Here is a 20764-nt window from a genome sequence, read left to right as displayed (position 1 = left end):
GTTTACTGCTTCCCATAATTTTTAGGGATCATCTCAAATTTATAACTCAAAACCTAAAATGAAGTTTATAGTCATCTCAATTATTACAGGAGAATTTTCCAGCTTTTTGCTTTATCTGGCTTTGTACCTCCATCAAAAAGTGGGAAGCAAGAGAGCTATATTCACATTTGTCAGTTCTGCTGTTAGTATCTTTAGCGTAGGCTTCCATGCTGCCTAACATTATCCTTTGGTTTTCAAAGATCCATATTATCCATGACCTCCATGCCCTCTACAACCATGGAGAATTCTAAGATCTTCATTCATTTTTCTTTGTATCTGTTCTAGCACCTAGAAACATGATTGGCAAATAGTAAGGACTCAACCAATATTTGTTAACTAAATGATTTCATGAATCTGTAGGTATGTGTAAAAAAGACTGGATTTAAAGTGAAAAGACTGGGGTTTCTGTCTCTGCTTTTCTCCATTTTGGATGTGTGACCTTGGAGAAGTCACTTTAGGAAAAAGAATTACATAGTTATCATCTATAAACAGGGCTTGGTAATCCTCAAACTTTTTTTTGAGAATGTATAGAAGGTCTTTGTAGGTTATAAACCACCAAATTTAAGGTGTTATCATTAATCATCAGTGAATTTTACTTCAATAGCATCTTAAATAATTAAATTGACTAGATAAATAGATTTGCTAATGATTATTGGTTAATATAGGTAAGTATATGCATGGGTGTTTCTTATAAGAGTGAAAACACAAGACACACTGGTGGTTGTACTGTTCTAATTCATATTCTGTGGCACTGAGAACAAGGTCATTTGCCTGATGAAACACTAGACAAAAATGACTTCAGTACAGTTTTGGTCCTGGGATGTCTCACAATACCATTTTAAATTCATTACTGCATTTAAAGTACTGATAATGAAAAATATTGTATTTCATTGTTTTCCTTAGAGTATTCATTGGCAAAGTAGCCATTTAACTGCTCCTGCCCACTTCATGTTATCAGATTCAGCTTTTAAACCCAGAGATCCTTTGAGTCACATTGTGTGCTAGGAGAAAAGATGCACAGGCTTTCAAAAATGAGTGGGATTACAGTTTAAGGCTGCAATTTTTATCATCCAATCAAATTTAAACTCTCTATAATTACAGCTAACAGTGTACTGACCTAGAGGGTAAGACACAAAGCAGAGAATATGGGAGAGAAAAAAGGGAGAAAAATACCATTAATACTGATACCAAAACAAAAACCAAACAAACAAAGAAAAAATGGAAAAGAGAGCCAGATCAAGGCTCAAGTCTCACCAAAGGCCTTGATATTCCTGTTATCCGTTACTCATATTTGTTTGAATCTCTGCATATGCTGGTTATGTTCCGGTGTGGAACAAGGAATTTTAAGAATTGGCTTTTGGAAGGCAAAATAGAATTACAGAATGTCAAAATTGGAAGAACATTTAGGGGTCAAATAGTTAATGCATCTCATTTATAGATGGACAAAGTCAAGTCCAGAGACGGGAGGGAAATTGTTAAATACTGCTCAATAATTTTTTAGTAGAATTAGCAGGTTTCTGACTTTGTAGCTCTTCAAAAAGGGAGCCTGTAAGCCACTGTTCTCAAAAAGTACCATTTTAAAAAAATCAGAATTGTTGGGTTACGTGTTAAAAATAAAGATTCTTGGGTCCCATCTCAGATCTACTGAATCAGAATCTCAAAGGTAGGCCACGATAACCTGCATTTTAACAAACTTTATAATTGTTCTAACACACAAAGGTGTTGAAAAGCACTGCCCTAGACATTCTTAGCTCAAGCCTTTATACTATATCCTCACGTTAAAAACAAACAAACAAACAAAAAAAGTGTCTTTCCAAGTATTTAAAAGAAGCAAAGCGGTAGTGGATCTGAAATGCTGTCAGAATCCTCATGGTAACTGTACAGTGTAGGGTCCAACCAATAAAGATAAGGAAAGCTCTAGTAGTCAAGCACACTTGGGAAGCTGCAGCTGGTACAACAGTCTAGTAGAGGGCAGGCTCTTCAGCATGCTGCTAGGCATTTTTAAACTTCCTTTTTGGGCTACACAGACAAGCATACAGTAGATGCAGTTACTGAAGTTTAACTTTTCTGCCAAGACACAAAGTCTGAAAACATGGGTCTTTGTGTGTCATCATTTTAGCACTCTCCAGCCCTAGTTTTCTCCCGGCTCTCTCACTCACTCAAAGTTCTGCAGGCAGAATCCCTAGAGGCTCCCGGGAGACCCGGAAACCAAATATCCCTGGCCTCACCTTGTCTGCCAAGTTCGGTGTGGGATCCCCACGCAGCTGGGGCAACGCAAAGGGTTAACAAGCCGTTCGCTGCAGAGTGGCAGGGAGCAAAGCCAATCGAGTGTCTAGGCGGGCTGTAAGTCTGGTGTGGGCGGGGCCGGGACGTAATGTGCGAAAGGGAAGCGGTGGAGGCCAAAGGGGTGAGAGGGCAGCGGCGGTTAGAGGTTGCGAGGAGGCGGGGCGACCGGGAGAGCATAGGAGCTTTGGTCCGTTCTCCCTGCTCTCCTTTATCCTTAGGGGTCGGGGACGGCCTGGTGCCTGGTGTATGGCCACGGAGTTACGGTGTCTGGACTCCATGCCCTGTCACAACCAGCAAGTAAACTGTGCCTCGACCCAAAACCCCGAGCCGCAGCAAGCTGGCGAACTGATCCCGGACCATGCCGGGGGAAACAGCGACTTCGCGGGCAAGCTGACTCTCCTCAGGGGGAGAGTAAGCTCTTCTAGCGTACCGGCTGAGCGGGACTCACAGGCCTGCGGCGGCGCCACCCTCAACTCAGAGAGCAACGGTGGCACTGGCAACTCTGACGCGCCAGCCAGCGACTCCCTCCTAGGGGACTGCGAACTCTCCCGACAGATCGGGGCGCAGCTTAAGCTCCTGCCAATGAATGATCAGATCCGGGAGCTGCAGACCATCATCCGGGACAAGTGAGCCAGAGCGGAAGGGGAAGGGGAGGTGGAGGGTCTCTCAGGGGTTGGGCGGGGATTGGAAGTAAAAGGGCGAAGGTTCTTGGCCTAGGGAAGCTGGTCTGGAGATTTCGGCAGGGCATTTTCTTTGCGGGACGGTGTCACTTGACTCAGGCCTCCTACCCTTTTTCCCAGTACCTGTGTTTAACATCGCTTTGTGTAGTTTGGAAGCATTTTAGGTAACCTCCTGTTTCCTCTTTGTCTCTTATGAGCGGAATACTCAGTCATTCCAGTCAGGTAAACGTGCTGATCTGCCCTGTGCCTGTTCTCGTGGGCAGTAACCATTTCTGGGTTGTAGGTTTACCACGTGAACAGACACAGGGCAGAGAGCGTAGCCCTTTCACTTCATACTGTTTAATAGACTCCCAGTTTGTTTCCTTGTCTCCATTTCTCTCTTCTACGTGTACCCACACATTACTGAACAATTAATCTTCTTAATATACTGCTTTGATTCGCTAACTACCGTACTCAGCAGCCTTCTTTGGCTTCTCTGAGCCTACCAAACAAAGTCAGGATCCTTAGCTTGACATTAAGGCCCATCTTCGTGGTCCCTAGGAACTATTCTGAAACATCCCCACTTCTCGCATCTCAAATTCTCTTTACTCCTCTGCATGTTCAAATCCTACCTACTCTTCAACATTCAGCATTAAATGTCCACCTCTGCCAAGAAGCTTTCCTTCAATCATTCTTCCTCACTGATCTTCCCTGGCCTTTTTAGTGCAAGATTCACCTTCTGTTTTGTGTATTGTTGTTCGTTTCGCTCTTATCGCACTTGTTAGATTTTAAGCTCCTTGAGGGCAGAAGTATCTTTTACATTTTTGAATTCCAACTATGCCTTGCAAGCAGTAGTCATTCAATTACTAAAAGTTCTTTGTAGCTGTTAAAGTTATATTTATGAAAGTATTTAATGGTTTTTAATGAATTAATATTGAAAACTGTGGTCACATGAACCAATAAATGAAGTAGTGATCTTAAAAAGTAGGAGACAGGCTTGGTAGTTGTGGTGGGGGGAACTGAAATAAGACTTAATCTGTAAAACAAAGAAAATAGGATGATTCTTGTTTCTATAGAGCAAGAGTTACTGACTTTGTGTCTTGGACCTGTGCTGTCTTGGACCTTGTGCTGTACCTGTAGATGGGTTTCTGGGCTTTAGCAAACCCTCAGAAATTATCTGGGAAATGTTATTTGTATGTGCATTTTAAATGATTTTTTTAAATAGCATTATTTTTTAGTATTTTTAAAATTTATTTATTTTTGTAAATAAATACAAAAATATTGCATTGGGTCTTGGTTGCTGCATGCAGGCTTTTTCTAGTTGCGGCGAGTTGAGGCTACTCTTCGTTGTGGTGCACGGGCTTCTCATTGCAGTGGCTTCTTCTGTTGTGGAGCATGGGCTCTAGGTGCACGGGCTTCAGTAGTTGTGGCACACGGGCTTAGTTGCTCCATGGGCATGTGGGATCTTCCCAGGCCAGGGCTCAAACCCATGTCCCCTGCATTGGCAGGCAGATTCTTAATCACTGCACCACAAGGGAAGTCCCATAACATCTTTATTGAGCTATAATTTACATACCATACAATACACCTTTTAAAGTGTACAATTCAGTGGTTTTCAAGTATGTTTATTGCTTTGCAGCCACCCACACAATTTTAGAACATTTTCATCAGCTCAACAAGAAAGCCCACACCCATGAGCAGTCACTCCCCACTTCCCTCCAACCCACCAAGAGCCCTAGACAACCACTAATCTACCTTCTGTGTCTATTGATGTGCCTATTCTGGTTGTTTCATGTAAATAGAATCATATGACATGTGGTCTTTTGTGGCTAGTTTCTTTTATTTAGCATAATGTTTTCAAGCTTTATCCATCTTGTATCAGTACACCATTTCTTTTTTGGCTGAATGATATTCCTCTGTATGGATATACCACATTTTGTTTATCCATTCATCAGGTGATGGACATTTGGGTGGTTTGGTTTCCATTTTTTGGCTATTATGAATAATGCTACTATGAACATTTGCATATGTGCTTTTTTATGGGGTGGGGATTCCTTCGCTTTCATTAGATTTCACAAAGGGGTCTTCCTGACCATGTAAAAGTGAACAGTTGCTATAGAACTTGGAGAGGGCATGACATTCAGCATTCATATATGACAGTATTAATACCTGATTTTACTGCATTACTCAGAAAAGCCTGGGTGGTGTAGTAAACCTGGGTGTAAGCAAAATATTTTTTTTCTTTTTTTTTTTCTGAGTTTGGGAGGAGACAGCAGGATCCAGAATCATCTTAGGCAAGATGTTTAGCATCTCTGTGCTTCAGCTTTATCATTTGTAAAATGAGGATGTTCCTAATGTCTCATGAAGCTCCTGGGAGGCTAAAACAAGATACTGTCTATGAACATTTGTTGTAAACTGTGAACAGTATGCATATTTACGGCATTTCAAGCCTTTATGTTTAGATTTGTGCATGGTTCAGATTGTATCCGTAAGTGCTGGTTTCTTCAGCTTTTGGGAGACAGTAAAAGGAATTTAACTACATAGAATGCACATTCTTATTTTAAAAAACAACACTGAGAGATCCTAGATTATTTTTATCCTGCTATGATACAGAATAGAAAAACTCATTACAATTTTTAATAACTAATTGATGCTTATTTAGGGTGGAGACAGAGTTTTAGTTTTGTTTCTGTTAATCAAATCTGTTAATGGAGGCCTCTGTTCCTTTATCTTAAAAAATTGGCATCCCCTCACACAAACAGGACCTGTTTTATCCGGGGCTGGTGTGGAGTGCTCGTGGTTAGAGGAGCTATATTTACAGGGGTCTAGTTATGGAAGGTGCCATCAGTTATCAGTCTGTCTTCCTTGTACCCTTATGCTCTTCTCTATTTTGATGTGACATCATATATGTGCACTATGGAACTGTCTGATGATAGAGGCCATTGAAGTACTTGTTACTCCTTTTATTGTTCCTGGTCCTTAGTGTCTATCTAGTGAAGGGATTGCTTTCTGAATTGACTTTGGCATGGGGAAATGGGGTTGAGCCAGAGAACTGCATGTTGTTGTAAATACATAAAGCAGGCAAGATTGAGAACATTGGACTTATTTAAAATATCTTTTTACTTATTTTTTTGAAATGTGCTGTATTTGCAGCATAAAATGTTGGTGGTATTATTGAATTTCAAGGAAATGTTTTTTTCTCTATTTGAGTATGCAGTAGTCTAAACATCAAATGATCAGATAATTTACTCTGTCACACAGGGGTCACTCATGAACTCAGGAAGAAATGACTGCTTCATTTGCAGTTTTTGTTGTTGCAGTGGATTTAAACCACACATCCTTCCCTTTCTGCCTCCTTTATATACTAAACCCAGCAAAATCTGAGTGTAATGCACTGTTCCCTTGAACACAGTTCATGACCTCATATATAAGGCAGTGCAGTGTATTTAAAAGATCATCTCCTAGCCCCAGTTTTTGTTTTCTTTCGTTTTCTGAAACATTAAAGTAAAGCTGTTTCATGAGCTATTGAATGTTTCCTGTATATTTGCCCTCAAAGGGGTTTCACCATGGCCTCAGCAGGCAGCTTGGATGAAAGTTGAGCCATCTTAGAGTATTTTAGTCCATGAAATAGCGCTAAAGAAAGAACACATTCATTCTTGTGACTTTTTTTTTTTAGTCACCTGGTGGGGAGACAATTAACCTCAGGATGGATGAACATCCTGTGCAGCCCTAATATGAGCACAGCCTGATGTGATTTGCGTCATTTGGCTAGGTAGTGTTCTTAACCAAAGCTGTACATTTGAATTGCTTGGGGAGTCTTTTTTTTTTTTTGGAACCCATCCTTAGAGTGGAGTAGTAGAGTAGTCTTGGGTGGAACCTGAGCAGTTGTAGCTTTTCAAACACCACAGGTTATTGTGCTGTGCTCAGGCTGGGCCACTGCCTGCGGGAGAATGGCCATTCTCCCTTGCGTGGTGATTTGGCTAGTTTTGGATTTAGGGTGTAGGCTGAGCCAAGGATTCTAAACTAAACAGAACCAGCCTAGAGAACCTGGCCTGGTATCACCCTGAGACTGGAGGAATCTCAGAACTGTTCCCTTCAACTTATACAAAACCAAAATGTCCACCACAGAAAACACTATGACCTACAAGTTATTTATCAATAAATCACGGACATGGTTTTGGTTTTCCATGTGAATTTTCTAACTGGCTTTTAGGCCAGGAGTGAGGAAGTCGACTTTTTATACATACCTCTGTTATAATATTTATTGGGCATATCCTAGTAATCTCTTACCAGCTAGTCTGGACTCTGGGGAGGCAGAAAGAAAGTGTGGCCTGGCACAGTACCTGGCATATAGGGGAATTAATGTTCCAATCATTATAAAAATTAATAAATCAACTTGAATGACTGAGTCCTGGGTTCTAAAGGAAAATGATAGCTTCTCTTCTTTTTCTACCTGATCTCGAATGTTTACATTGAACTCTGCTTTGAGGTGCAAATAAATAATTAATGACACTATTTTATGAGATTCTTAAGAAGGTGCTGAAGATCTGTGGCCCTGATGACATGCACCTGGCAGGTAGTAAAAGCTATTTTCATTTTTTTGTTGTTGTTTGTTTTGGTTTTCATATCAGATTAGGTTTGCTGCAAGTACTTCACTGCATTTTGTTTTTTTTGAGGGGGAAGGAAGGAGGAGGAAAATCATTTATAAATCATCTGTATACAATGACAGACTGAGCTTAGAGCTTCTTTATTTTAATGATCACATAACAAAGTAGCTATGGAAGTAGTGCTTGTGTTTTCAGAGCTTCCACTAAACATTAACTCTAAGTGAAACATTCCTTTGGTTTAAACCTGCCAGAAAAGCTTATATTTTTTACTTCCCTTTAAACTGTTGCTTAAAAAAACAAAACAAAACAAAAAACCAAGAACATATTAGAGCTAAAACTGAGTCCATTTAGTTCTTCCTCCTTAGCTTAGATTGCTAGATAAATACAGGACACCCAGTTAAAGTTGAGTTCAGATAAACAATGAATACTTTTCTTAGTATATCCTAAACATTGTATGGGACATACTTCTGAAATACAAATTTAACTGGGTGTCCTGTATTTTTATTTGCTAAATCTGGCAACTTTATGCCCAGACTTAACTTCTCCCACCCCCAATGCTAAAGACAATCTTTGTGTATAATCCTCATTTTCAAAAATGAGACCTAGGACAGCAGAAGCAAGAATAACTACAGTCCTGCAGCCTATGGAACAAAAACCACATTCACAGAAAGATAGACAAAATGAAAAGGCAGAGGACTATTTAGGAACAAGGAACGAGATAAAAAGAACAAGATAAAACCCCAGAAAGACAACTAGATGAAGTGGAGATAGGCAACCTTCCAGAAAAAGAATTCAGAATAATGATAGTGAAGATCATCCAGGACCTTGGAAAAAGAATGGAGGCAAAGATCAAGAAGATGCAAGAAATGTTTAACAAAGACCTAGAAGAATTCAAGAACAAACACCTAGAAGAATTCAAGAACAAACAGAGATGAACAATACAATAACTGAAATGAAAAATACACTAGAAGGAATCAATAGCAGAATAACTGAGGCAGAAGAATGGATAAGTGACCTGGAAGACAGAATGGTGGAATTCACTGCTATGGAACCAATAAATAAAAAAGAATGAAAAGAAATGAAGACAACCTAAGAGACCTCTGGGACAACATTAAATGCAACAACATTCACATTATTGGGGTCCCAGAAGGAGAAGAGACAGAGAAAGGATCCGAGAAAATATTTGAAGAAATTATAGTCAAAAACTTTCCTAACATGGGTCAGGAAATAGCCACCCAAGTACAGGAAGCACAGAGAGTCCCAGGCAGGATAAGGAGAAACACGCCAAGACACATAGTTATCAAATTGACAAAAATTAAAGACAAAGAAAAATTATTAAAAGCAACAAGGGAAAAATAACAAATAACACACAAGGGAACTCCCATAAGGTTAACAGCTGATTTCTCAGCAGAAACTCTACAGTCCAGAAGGGAGTGGCATGATATATTTGATGAAAGGGAGGAACCTACAACCAAGATCACTGTAGCTGGCAAGGATCTCCTGAAGATTCAACGGAGAAATCAAAAGCTTTACAGACAAACAAAAGCTAAGAGAATTTAGCACCACCAAATCAGCTCTACAACAAATGCTAAAGGAACATCTCTAAGTGGGAAACACAAGAGAAGGAAAGGACCTACAAAAACAAACCCAAAGCAATTAAGAAAATAGTTATAGGACCATACATAACAATAATTACCTTAAATGTGAATGGATTAAATGCTCCAACCAAAAGACACAGGCTCGCTGAATGGATACAAAAAGACCCATGTAGGGTTTCCCTGGTGGTGCAGTGGTTGAGAGTCCGCCTGCCGATGCAGGGGTCATGGGTTCGTGCCCTGGTCTGGGAAGATCCCATATGCTGCGGAGCAGCTAGGCCTGTGAGCCGTGGCTGCTGAGCCTGCGCGTCCAGAGCCTGTGCTCTGCAGCGGGAGAGGCCACAACAGTGAGAGGCCCACATACAGCAAAAAAAAAAAAAAAAACCATATATATGCTGTCTACAAGAGAATCACTTCAGACCTAGGGACACATACAGACTGAAAGTGAGGTGATGGAAAAAGATATTCCATGCAAATGGAAATCAAAAGAAAGCTGGAGTAGCAATACTTGTATCAGATAAAATAGACTTTAAAATAAAGAATGTTACAAGAGACAAGAAGGGACACTACATAATGATCAAGAGATCAATCCAAGAATATATAACAATTATAAATATATATGCACCCAACATAGGAGCACCTCAATACATAAGGCAACTGCTAACAGCTATAAAAGAGGAAATCGACAGTGACACAATAATAGTGGGGGACTTTTAACACTTCACTTACACTAATGGACAGATCATCCAGACAGAAAATTAATAAGGAAACAGAAGCTTTAAATGACACAATAGACCAGATGGATTTAACTGATATTTATAGGACATTCCATCCAAAAACAGCAGATTACACTTTCTTCTCAAGTGCACACGGAACATTCTCCAGGATAAGTCACATCTTGTGTCCCAAATCTAGCCTCGGTAAATTTAAGAAAATTAAAATCGTATCAAGCATCTTTTCTGACCACAGCACTATGAGATTAGAAATAAATTACAGGGAAAAAAATGTGAAGAATACAAACACATGGAGGCTAAACAATACGTTACTAAATAACCAAGAGATCACTGAAGAAATCAAAGAGGAAATAAAAAAATATTTAGAGAAAAAAATGACACCTAATTCAGTACTACTTGGATTTAAATTAAATTGTTTTTTAAGTTATGAGTCAGAGGTTTTAATTTAATCATTTGAAAAGGGTGTATTCTTGTTTTAACCTTAATTACATACTCTTTACAAGCCACATTATAATAGCAGCTTCTCTATCTTGAGAAGGAAAATTTTAATGATGTTTTATGTGCCGGCCAGTCTCTTTATTTCATTATTTGCATTGTATGTACATGCCAGTCTGATTGACAGGGAGAGAAATCTCATTAAAATACACCTAAAAACTGGTTACCTTTTAGTAAACGTTCCCTTATTAGAGCAAAATATAGATAATGGCTTTACTCAGGGACTTAAGAGAGCTTCAGTCTGGGAAGAACCTTGGAATACTTCACCTCTATAAGCCTCACTACTTTCTTCACTAAAGAGGTGGTAAGAATAGAATCTACCTTTTAAGATTATGTGAGGATTAGACCAGGTAATGCACGAAAAGTGCTTAATACTTGGCACCAAAGAAGCTTTTAATAAATGATGAGCTGTGGGAACGAAGGGAGTAATATATGTATAATATTACGTACCTGCTGTAACTTTTGGACCTTTTAAGAAAAGCCTTTTAAATAGATCTTGTACACTTGGGTGTGTGTGTGTGTGTGTACAGTTATTAAATGAATTTTCTTTATAAAAGAAGAGGAGAGGTTGTCAAGTTTATTCTGAATAGAGAGAAGTAGCAGATAGTGATCAAATGGAAGTTTCTGCTGTAGAAATTGAAGTGTAATTGCCCCAGGAGAGGATGTCTTCCAACACACTAGAGAATCCCTCTAGTGGTGGTGATGATGGTGGTGGTGATGGTGGTGGTGGTAGTAGTAATAGCAGCAGCAGCAGTAGTAGTAGTGAGATCTAGTAAGAAGAGGGGAGAGGATCTCTACTTGAAGTCTTAATTTTTTAATATTATAAAGACATTCCTCTCATAGTTCCATATGTTATGGATGATAAGTAAATACCTATTAGCCTTTTGGAAGAAAGGTCAGAGATTTCTCTTGATTTCATCTTCGTTGGGGTTTGCTATGAGATGTACGTGTCTTAAAATATATAAATATACAATTGCTATAGCCTCTCTGGAAATTTTAAAGTGCTTTATAGACAGTCTTAAGTAGGGAAGAGTCTGGTTTACCAAATCCACATTAAAATGAGGATTTGGCTTCTGGTATGATTCTCATTCTTTTGTTGTTTCTGTGTGAAGATCATTTTTTTAAAAAATGGCTACCTTTGGCTTTCATTTTGTTACTATAGATGTGTGACACATTTGTTGGGGGGAGTGTCAAGAAAAGTATATTCTCAGATATGGTTAGGTCTGCATTGTTAATCCTATATGGGGTTTGCACAATTTAAAAGATACTCTGCTTAACATTAGTTAGATTTCTATGCTCTGAATTATGAGCACCTGGATCTCACTGTTTAAATATTTGAATATATTTTAGAATATTCCAGGGATGTGTGTCAGTGTGTGTGTTGCTTTGTGATAATTTTGCATTAGATATTATTTGGGACAGTTATCAGATACAAGATGATTAAAATCTCTTTCAAAACTTTGTTTCCAGTATGATAGATTTTTTTTAAAAGTGGTTTTGAGACAAAAGTGTATAGAGTTATGATTTGAAACAAAGCATATGGAGTCAATAAGACCTGGGGTCTGGTTTACATTAAAACATCTTTATTAACACATACTTTAGTCCAGTGTTGGGCCTAAAGTAGGGGTCCAAAGATTATGTGCAACTCAATTGATCCAACAAATAAATATCTGTTTTATGAAACTCTAGTGTTAACAGTGTAAGGGATATAGATGTGGATATTGCAGACCACTGTGGGTTTTTTGTTGTTGTTTGTTTGTTTGTTTGTTTTACATCTTTATTGGAGTATAATTGCCTTACAATGGTGTGTTAGTTTCTGCTTTATAACAAAGTGAATCAGTTATACATATACATATGTTCCCATATCTCTTCCCTCTTGCATCTCCCTCCCTCCCACTCTCACTATCCCACCCCCTAGGTGGTCACAGAACACCGAGCTGATATCCCTGTGCTACGCGGCTGCTTCCCACTAGCTATCTATTTTACGTTTGGTAGTGTATATATGTCCATGCCACTCTCTCACTTTGTCACAGCTTACATTTCCTCCTCCCCATATCCTCAAGTCCATTCTCTAGTAGATCTGTGTCTTTATTCGTGTCTTACCCTTAGGTTTTTCATGACATTTTTTGCCTTAAATTCCATATATATGTGTTAGCATACGGTATTTGTCTTTCTCTTTCTGACTTACTTCACTCTGTATGACAGACTCTAGGTCCATCCACCTTATTACAAATAGCTCAAATTCGTTTCTTTTTATGGCTGAGTAATATTCCATTGTATATATGTGCCACATCTTCTTTATCCATTCATCAGATGATGGACACGTAGGTTGTTTCCATCTCCGGGCTATTGTAAATAGAGCTGCAATGAACATTTTGGTACATGACTCTATTAGAATTATGGTTTTCTCAGGGTATATGCCCAGTAGTGGGATTGCTGAGTCATATGGTAGTTCTATTTGTAGTTTTTTAAGGAACCTCCATACTGTTTTCCATAGTGGCTGTACCAATTCACATTCCCACCAGCAGTGCAAGAGTGTTCCCTTTTCTCCACACCCTCTCCAGCATTTATTGTTTCTAGATTCTTTGATGATGGCCATTCTAACTGGTGTTAGATGGTATCTCATTGTACTTTTGCTTTGCATTTCTCTAATGATTAATGATGTTGAGCATTCTTTCATGTATTTTTTGGCAATCTGTATATCTTCTTTGGAGAAATCGCTATTTAGGTCTTCTGCCCATTTTTGGAATGGGTTGTTTGTTTTTCTGTTATTGAGCTACATGAGCTGTTTGTAAATTTTGGAGATTAATCCTTTGTCAGTTGCTTCATTTGCAAATATTTTCTCCCATTCAGAGGGTTGCCTTTTGGTCTTGCTTATGGTTCCCTTTCCTGTGCAAAAGCTTAGAAGTTTCATTAGGTCCAGTTTCTTTATTTATGTTTTTATTTCCATTTTCTAGGAGGTGGTTAAAAAAGGATCTTGCTGTGATTTATGTCATAGAGTGTTCTGCCTATGTTTTCCTCTAAGAGTTTGATAGTTTCTGTCCTTACATTTAGGTCTTTAATCCATTTTGAGCTTATTTTTGTGTATGCTGTTAGGGAGTGATCTAATCTCATACATTTACATGTACCTGTCCAGTTTTCCAAGCACCACTTATTGCAGAGGCTGTCCTTTCTCTACTGTACATTCCTGCCTCCTTTATCAAAGATAAGGTGACCATCTGTGCGAGGGTTTATCTCTGGGCTCTCTATCCTTTTCCATTGATCTATATTTCTGTTTTTGTGCCAGTACCATACTGTCTTGATTACTGTAGCTTTGTAGTATTGTCTGAAGTCAGTGAGCCAGATTCCTCAAGCTCCGCTTTTCTTTCTCAAGATTGCTTTGGCTATTCAGGGTCTTTTTTGTTTCCATACAAATTGTGAAATTTTTTGTTCTAGTTCTGTGAAAAATGCCAGTGGTAGTTTGATAGGGATTGCATTGCATATATAGATTGCTTTGGGTAGTAGAGTCATTTTCACAATGTTGATTCTTCCAATCCAAGAACATGGTATATCTCTCCATCTATTTGTATCATCTTTAATTTCATTCACCAGTGTCTTATAATTTTCTGCATACAGGTCTTTTGTCTCCTTTGGTAGGTTTATTCCTAGATATTTTATTATTTTTGTTGCAATGGTACATGGGAGTGTTTTCTTGATTTCACTTTCAGATTTTTCATCATTAGTGTATAGGAATGCCAGAGATTTCTGTGCATTAATTTTGTATCCTGCTACTTTACCAAAGTCATTGATTAGCTCTAGTAGTTTTGTGGTAGCATCTTTAGGATTCTCTATGCATAGTATCATGTCATCTGCAAACAGTGACAGCTTTACTTCTTTTCTGATTTGGATTCCTTTTATTTCCTTTTCTTCTCTGATTGCTGTGGCTGAAACTTCCAAAACTATGTTGAATAAGAGTGGTGAGAGTGGGCAACCTTGTCTTGTTCCTGATCTTAGTGGAAATGCTTTCAGTTTTTCACCATTGAGGACGATGTTGGCTGTGTGTTTGTTATATATGGCCTTTATTATGTTGAGGAAACTTCCCTCTATGCCTACTTTCTGGAGAGTTTTTATCATAAATGTGTGTTGAATTTTGTCAAAAGCTTTCTCTGCGTCTCTTGATATGACCATATGGTTTTTCTTCTTCAATTTGTTAATATGGTGTATCACGTTGATTGATTTGTGTATATTGAAGAAACCTTGCATTCCTGGAAAAAACCCCACTCGATCATGGTGTATGATCCTTTTAATGTGCTGTTGGGTTCTGTTTGCCAGCATTTTGTTGAGGATTTTTGCATCTATGTTCATCAGTGATATTGGCCTGTTGTTTTCTTTCTTTGTGACATCCTTGTCTGGTTTTGATATCAGGCTATGGTGGCCTCGTAGAATGAGTTTGGGAGTGTTCCTCCCTCTGCTGTATTTTGGAAGAGTTTGAGAAGGATAGGTTTTTGCTCTTCCCTAAATTTTTGATAGAATTCACCTGTGAAGCCATTTGGTACTGGGCTTTTGTTTGTTGGAAGATTTTAAATCACAGTTTCAATTTCAGTGCTTGTGATGGTCTGTTCATATTTACTATTTCTTCCTGATACAGTTTTGGCAGGTTGTGCATTTCTAAGAATTTGTCCATTTCTTCCAGGTTGTCCATTTTATTGCCATAGAGTTGCCTGTAGTAATCTCTCATGATCTTTTGTATTTCTGCAGTGTCAGTTCTTACTTCTCCCTTTTCATTTCTAATTCTATGGATTTGAGTCTTCTCCCTTTTTTTCTTGATGAGTCTGGCTAATGGTTTATCAATTTTGTTTATCTTCCCAAAGAACCAGCTTTTAGTTTTATTGATCTTTGCTGTCGTTTCCTTCATTTCTTTTTCATTTATTTCTGATCTGATTTTTATGATTTCTTTCCTTCTGCTAACTTTGGATTTTTTTGTACTTTTTACTCTAATTGCTTTAGATGCAAGATTAGCTTGTTTATTCGAGATTTTTCCTGTTTCTTAAGGTAGGATGGTATTGGTATAAACTTCCCTCTTAGAACTGCTTTTGCTGCATCCCATAGGTTTTGGGTCTTCGTGTCTCCATTGTCATTTGTTTCTAGGTATTTTTTGATTTCCTCTTTGATTTCTTCAGTGATAACTTCGTTATTAAGTAGTGCATTATTTAGCCTCCATATGTTTGTAGTTTTTACAGGTCTTTTTCTGTAATTGATATCTAGTCTCATAGCGTTGTGGTCGGAAAAGATACTTGATACGATTTCAAGTTTCTTAAATTTACCAAGGCTGGATTTGTGACCCAAGATATGATCTATCCTGGAGAGTGTTCCATGAGCACTTGAGAAAAATGTGTATTCTGTTGTTTTTGGATGGAATGTCCTATAAATATCAATTAAGTGTTTCTTGTTTAGTGGATCATTTAAAGCTTGTGTTTCCTTACTTATTTTCATTTTGGATGATCTGTTCATTGGTGAAAGTGGGGTGTAAAAATCCCCTACTATGAATGTGTTACTGTCGATTTCCTCTTTTTTTTTTACATCTTTATTGGAGTATAATTACTTTACAATTGTGTGTTAGTTTCTGCTTTATAACAAAATGAATCAGTTGTACATATACATATGTTCCCATATCTCTTCCCTCTTGCATCTCCCTCCCTTCCACCCTCCCTATAGCACCCATCCAGGCGGTCACAAAGCCCTGAGCTGATATCCCTGTGCTATACGGCTGCTTCCCACTGGCTATCTACCTTACGTTTGGCAGTGTGTATATATATATACACTATATATATAGTGAGAGAGCCTCTCTCTCACTTTGTCACAGCTTACCCTTCCCCCTCCCCGTATCCTCAAGTCCATTCTCTAGTAGGTCTGTGTCTTTATTCCTGTCTTACCCCTAGGTTCTTCATGACATTTTTTTTCTTAAATTCCATATATATGTGTTAGCATATGGTATTTGTCTTTCTCTTTCTGACTTACTTCACTCTGTATGACAGACTCTAGCTCTATCCACCTCATTACAAATAGCTCAATTTCGTTTCTTTTTATGGATGAGTAATATTCCATTGTATATATGTGCCACGTCTTCTTTATAAATTCATCCGATGATGGACACTTAGGTTGTTTCCATCTCCGGGCTGCTGTAAATAGAGCTGCAATGAACATTTTGGTACATGACTCTTTTTGAATTATGGTTTTCTCAGGGTATATGCCCAGTAGTGGGATTGCTGGGTTATATCATAGCTCTATTTGTAGTTTTTTAAGGAACCTCCATACTGTTCTCCATAGTGGCTGTACCAATTCACATTCCCACCAGCAGTGCAAGAGTGTTCCCTTTACTCCACACCCTCTCCAGCATTTATTGTTTCTAGATTCTTTGATGATGGCCATTCTGACTGGTGTGAGATGATATCTCCTTGTAGTTTTGATTTACATTTCTCTAATGAATAATGATGTTGAACATTCTTTCATGTGTTTGTTGGCAGTCTGTATATCTTCTATGGAGAAATGTCTATTTAGGTCTTCTGCCCATGTTTGGATTGAGTTTTTTGATTTTATGTTATTGAGCTGCAGGAGATGCTTATAAATTTTGGAGATTAATCCTTTGTCAGTTGCTTCATTTGCAAATATTTTCTCCCATTCTCAGGGTTGTCTTTTGGTCGTGTTTATGGTTTCCTTTGCTCTGCAAAAGCTTTGAAGTTTCATTAGGTCCCATTTGTTTATTTTTGTTTTTATTTCCATTTCTCTAGGAGGTGGGTCAAATAGGATCTTGCTGCAATTTATGTCATAGAGTGTTCTGCCTATGTTTTCCTCTAAGAGCTTGAAAGTTTCTGGTGCTACATTTAGGTCTTTAATCCATTTTGAGCTTATTTTTGTGTATGGTGTTTGGGAGAGATCTAATCTCATAGTGTCACATGTACTTGTCCACTTTTCCCAGCACCACTTATTGAAGAGGCTGTCCTTTCTCCACTGTACATTCTTGCCTCCTTTATCAAAGATAAGGTGACCATATGTGTGTGGGTTTATCTCTGGGCTTTCTGTCCTTTTCCTTTGATCTATGTTTCTGTTTTTGTGCCAGTACCATACTGTCTTGATTACTGTAGCTTTGTACTGTAGTCTGAAGTCAGGCAGCCTGATTCCTCCAGCTCCATTTTTCGTTTTCAAGATTGCTCTGGCTATTTGGGGTCTTTTTGTTTCCATACAAATTGTGAAATTTTTTGTTCTAGTTCTATGAAAAATACCAGTGGCAGTTTGATAGGGATTGCATTGAATATATAGATTGCTTTGGGTAGTAGAGTCATTTTCACAATGTTGATTCGTCCAATCCAAGAACATGGTATATCTCTCCATCTATTTGTATCATCTTTAATTTCTTTCATCAGTATCTTATAATTTTTTGCATACAGGTCTTTTGTCTCCTTAGGTAGGTTTATTCCTAGATATTTTATTATTTTTGTTGCAATGGTACATGGGAGTGTTTTCTTGATTTCACTTTCAGATTTTTCATCATTAGTGTATAGGAATGCCAGAGATTTCTGTTCATTAATTTTGTATCCTGCTACTTTACCAGAGTCATTGATTACTTCTAGTAGTTTTGTGGTAGCATCTTTAGGATTCTCTATGTATAGTATCATGTCATCTGCAAACAGTGACAGCTTTACTTTTTCTTTTCCAATTTGGATTCCTTTTATTTCCTTTTCTTCTCTGATTGCTGTGGCTGAAACTTCCAAAACTATGTTGAATAAGAGTGGTGAGAGTGGGCAACCTTGTCTTCTTCCTGATCTTAGTGAAATGCTTTCAGTTTTTCACCATTGAGGACGATGTTGACTGTCGGTTTGTCATACATGGCCTTTATTATGTTGAGGAACGTTCCCTCTCTGCCTACTTTCTCCAGGACTTTTTATCATAAATTGTTGTTGAATTTTGTCAAAAGCTTTCTCTGCATCTATTGAGATGATCGTGCGGTTTTTCTCCTTCAATTTGTTAATATGGTGGATCACATTGATTGGTTTGCATATATTGAACAATCCTTGCATTCCTGGAATAAACCCCACTTGATCATGGTGTATGATTCTTTTAATGTGTTGTTGGATTCTGTTTGCTAGTATTTTGTTGAGGATATTTGCATCTATGTTCATCAGTGATATTGGCCTGTAGTTTTCTTTCTTTGTGACATCCTTGTCTAGTTTTGGTATCAAGGTGATGGTGGCCTCGTAGAATGAGTTTGGGAATGTTCCTCCCTCTGCTATATTTTGGAAGAGTTTGAGAAGGATAGGTGTTAGCTCTTCTCTAAATGTTTGATAGAATTCACCTGTGAAGCCATCTGGTCCTGGGCTTTTGTTTGTTGGAAGATTTTAAATCACAGTTTCAATTTCAGTGCTTGTGATTTTTCTGTTCATATATTCTATATTTTCCTGGTTCAGTCTCAGAAGTTTATGCATTTCTAAGAATTTGTCCTTTTCTTCCAGGTTGTCCATTTTATTGGCATAGAGTTGCCTGTAGTAATCTCTCATGATCTTTTGTATTTGTGCAGTGTCAGTTGTTACTTCTCCTTTTTCATTTCCAATTCTATTGATTTGAGTCTTCTTCCTTTTATTCTTGATCAGTCTGGCTAATGATTTATCAATTTTGTTTACCTTCTCAAAGAACCAGCTTTTAGTTTTATTATCTTTGCTATCATTTCCTTCATTTATTTTTCATTTATTTCTGATCTGATTTTTATAATTTCATTCCTTCTGCTAACTTTGGGGTTTTTTTGTTCTTCTTTGTCTTATTGCTTTAGGTTCAAGGTTACTTTGTTTATTTGAGTTGTTTCCTGTATCTTAAGGTAGGATTGTATTGCTATAAACTTTCCTCTTAGAACTCCTTTTGCTGCATCCCATAGATTTTTGTTCGTCGTGTCTTCATTGTCATTTGTTTCAAGGTATTTTTTGATTTCCTCTTTTATTTTTTCAGTGATCACTTCGTTATTAAGTACTGTATTGTTTACCCTCCATGTGTTTGTATTTTTTAGAGGTCTTTTTCTGTAATTGATATCTAGTCTCCTAGCATTGTGGTCGGAAAAGATACTTGATACAATTTTAATTTTCTTAAATTTACCAGGCTTGATTTGTGACCCAATATATGATCTGTCCTGCAGAATGTTTCATGAGCACTTGAGAAAATGTGTATTCTGCAGTTTTTGGATGGAATGTTCTATAAATCTCAATTAAGTCCATCTTTTTTAGTGTATCATTTATAGCTTCTGTTTCCTTATTTATCTTCATTTTGGATGATCTGTTCATTGGTGAAAGTGAGGTTTTAAAGTCCTCTACTATGATTGTGTTACTGTCGATTTCCCCTTTTATGGCTGTTAGTATTTGCCTTATGTATTGAGGTGCTCCTATGTTGGGTGCATAAATATTTACAATTGTTATATCTTCTTCTTGGATCAATACCTTGATCATTATGTAGTGTCTTTCTTTGTCTCTTCTAATAGTCTTTATTTTAAAGTCTATTTTTCCTGATATGAGAATTGATACTACAGCTTTCTTTTGTTTTCCATTTGCATGGAATATATTTTTCCATCCCCTCACTTTCAGTCTGTATGTGTCTCTAGGTCTGAAGTGGGTCTCTTGTAGACAGCATATATATGGGTCTTGTCTTTGTATCCATTCAGCCAGTCAGTGTCTTTTGGTGGGAGCATTTAGTCCATTTACATTTAAGGTAATTATTGATATGTATGTTCCTATTCCCATTTTCTTAAGTGTTTTGGTTTGTTATTGTAAGGCTTTTCCTTCTCTTGTGTTTCTTGCCTAGAGAAGGTCCTTTAACCTTTGCTATAAAGCTGGTTTGGTGGTGCTGAACTCTCTCAGCTTTTGCTTGTCTGTAAAGGTTTTAATTTCTCCATCAAATCTGAATGAGATCCGTGCTGGGTAGAGTAATCTTGGTTGCAGGTTTTTCTCCTTCATCACTTTAAATATGTCCTGCCAGTCCCTTCTGACTTGCATAGTTTCTGCTGAAAGATCAGCTGTTAACCTTATGGGGATTCCCTTGTGTGTTATTTGTTGTTTTTCCCTTGCTGCTTTTTTTTTTTCCCTTGCTGCTTTTAATTTGTTTTCTTTTTATTTATTTTTTGACAGTTTGATTAATGTGTGTCTTGCTGTGTTTCTTCTTGTATTTATCCTGTATGGGACTCTCTGTGCTTCCTGGAGTTGATTAACTATTTCCTTTCCCATATTAGGGAAGTTTTCAACTATAATCTCTTCAAATATTTTCTCAGTCCCTTTCTTTTTCTCTTCTTCTTCTGGAACCCCTATAATTCGAATGTTGGTGCGTTTGATGTTGTCCCA

General features: G+C 37.8%; 1 protein-coding gene across 6 annotated transcripts in view; it reads left to right on the top strand.

The window, feature by feature from the left end:
• Positions 1 to 2447: 2447 nt before the first annotated feature.
• UPRT (uracil phosphoribosyltransferase homolog) overlaps positions 2448 to 20764 on the top strand; it is a 42909-nt gene continuing 24592 nt past the window's right edge. For 2 of the 6 annotated variants that reach the window (XM_030847186.2, XM_060292844.1), the window contains exon 1: positions 2448 to 2951. In XM_030847186.2, coding sequence (XP_030703046.1) covers positions 2572 to 2951 — 380 coding nt within the window. In that variant the 5' untranslated portion in view covers positions 2448 to 2571. Of the gene's footprint in view, positions 2952 to 3049; positions 3170 to 20764 lie in introns of those variants that run through there. The other 4 variants (XM_060292848.1, XM_060292846.1, XM_060292847.2 and 1 more) reach the window with 3 other exon arrangements.

Source organism: Globicephala melas, chromosome X (genome assembly GCF_963455315.2).
Source record: "Globicephala melas chromosome X, mGloMel1.2, whole genome shotgun sequence".
NCBI classification, from domain to species: domain Eukaryota; kingdom Metazoa; phylum Chordata; class Mammalia; order Artiodactyla; family Delphinidae; genus Globicephala; species Globicephala melas.
The sequence above is the reverse complement of the archived record's forward strand: the minus strand, read 5'-3'. Positions and strand labels throughout refer to the sequence as shown.